General features: G+C 65.4%; 1 protein-coding gene across 1 annotated transcript in view; it reads right to left on the reverse strand.

Moving 5' to 3' along the window:
• Window positions 1-2,012, reverse strand: part of OLFML2B (olfactomedin like 2B) — a 21,738-nt gene that overhangs the window by 4,027 nt on the left and 15,699 nt on the right. Inside the window, exons 6-7 of the mRNA XM_006763181.2 lie at window positions 1,884-1,977; window positions 352-868 (exon numbers count right to left, since the gene is read on the reverse strand). Coding sequence (XP_006763244.1) covers window positions 352-868; window positions 1,884-1,977 — 611 coding nt within the window. The remainder of the gene's footprint in view (window positions 1-351; window positions 869-1,883; window positions 1,978-2,012) is intronic.

Below are 2,012 nucleotides of genomic sequence, written 5' to 3' on the forward strand. Positions count from 1 at the left end.
TGGCCCCCCCCCCACTGTGTCCAGCTGTCACCCGGAGGCCTCACCTGCTGGGCCTCAGCAAACTCCAGTCCCCGAGACCCACTGCCACTGCCCACCACACAGCCCAGGACAGGAAGCGCCGGGCACGTGGCTGCAGACCTCGCGGAGCCAGGCCGTGGCCCCACTGGCTCCCATGCACTTGACCAAGACGGCCCTTTGGGTCCATGGACCCGGGTGCAAAGCTGGTCGGTCGCAGCCAAGGACACGACACAGGCCCGTTCTCTGTGGCTCAGCCCGAGCCTCTGGCTCCCACGATCGCGAGGCTCAGCCTTTCACCTGAGCGGACCGGCCAGGCCGGTGGCGTGAGCTCACCTATGACGTTCCGGATGTCGTCCTCCTCCGGGTGCAGGGTGGGGCTGGCGGAGGCTGTGCCCGCAGCAGGCGCAGCCTTCTCCAGGGAGTCTGTCCTGGCTGTGGTGGGAGGCACTGGGGGCGAGTGTGTGTCCCCAGGAGCCACCGGCAGGGCAGCTGGGGCTGGATGAGGGGGGATGGCCGTGTGGGCCGCGGTGGTGGCTGAGGCCCGTGTGGGAGGTGGGAGGAGTGCCTCTCCCCCGGGGGCTGGAGGGACGGTGGCTGGCAGTGGTGTGGGGACTGGCTGGGCAGAGGCAGAGGCGGCAGAGACAGGCCTGCGGGGCACAGTGGGCAGCAGGCTGTTGTGTCTCAGCAGCTGGTCCTCAATCAGCAAGTCCACTCCACTGTCACCACTGAAGAACTGGTCCTCTGGGGAGCAAACAGGCTCGCGTGACTCGGAGAGAATGGCCAGCGCAGGACCCAGAGCGGACAACCCGTGGCGGGTAGATAAGAAGGTTTCTTCCCCCAGAACGATGCACTGAGTCAGGGATGGGCGCTTAGAGGAAGGCAGAAGGGGGCATAGAGCGAAGGCCCTGGCCGACAGGCTTTCCCCAGGACCCGGGCCCCACCCATCCGTCCACTCATCTGTGTTTATGGCACAGACAACGGTGAGTGGAGTAAGGTCCTTGCCCCCCAGAGCCACCGAATGAAGGACACACGGACAGTAGACACGGGCCGTGCACATGGCAGTGTACGGAGAGAAGCTGGTGAGTGGAGAGGGTCCGGGAGCAGCGGCGGGGGACCTGCGTGATGGGTACAGTGGTCAGCTCTACTCGCTGGAAGGGAGATGAGCAGAGGCCTGAGGACGTGAGGGAGCCGAGCAGCTGCAAGGAAGAGTGCTCTGGGGGAAACAGCAGCCGTGCAAAGGCCCTGGGGCCGGAACATGCCTGCGAGGCCGATGTGGACAAAGAGGAGGGTTCGAGGTGGGGGTAGCAGGAGGTGAGGGCAGAGGGATGGGGGAGCCGGTGGTGGGGGCTTGGGTGCTGCACGTGGGCTTCAGTTGTTATCCTGAGTGAAACGGGCGCGTGAGCAGGGTTTGAGTAGAGAAGGAAGGTAGGAGGCAGCGTTCCTGGGACTGGAGGTGTGGCCTCATGGAACCGGTGCGTGAGCTCATCGAGGCACCGAGGTGCAGGCCGCAGGCAGTGAGGCGGCATCGCCGCTCACGTGACTGACAAGGCACTTGTCCCCAAATACGCCAGCCTCCCCACATCAATGATAAAAAGACAGCAGTTAAAAATGGGCAAAGGGATGATGACAGCAACTGGGTAAGCAGAGCTGGGGACGAGCCGGACTGGACCCTTCGGGGTGTGGGAAGGGGAGGTCGGGGGAGGGGCCTAGGGTTCAGGAAGCAGGAGAGACCGGGGACAGCCAGGGCTTCTGGGAGTCAGAGGCGGGAGCGCCGCGTCTCAGGCAGGCCAGGCTCGGGGAAGGGCAGGCAGGAGAGTGACTCCTCGCTGCCACGTGGTCTTCCGAAAGCCTGTGAGGTCCGGGACCTGCCCACGGCCCAGGGGGACACACTTCTCGGGGGACACGGCTTCTCGGGGGACACGCTTCTCGGGGGACACGGCTTCTCGGGGGACACGGCTTCTGGGGGACATGGCTTCTGGGGGACAGGGCCTCTG

This window comes from Myotis davidii, unplaced genomic scaffold (genome assembly GCF_000327345.1).
Source record: "Myotis davidii unplaced genomic scaffold, ASM32734v1 scaffold1059, whole genome shotgun sequence".
Classification (NCBI taxonomy): Eukaryota; Metazoa; Chordata; class Mammalia; order Chiroptera; family Vespertilionidae; genus Myotis; species Myotis davidii.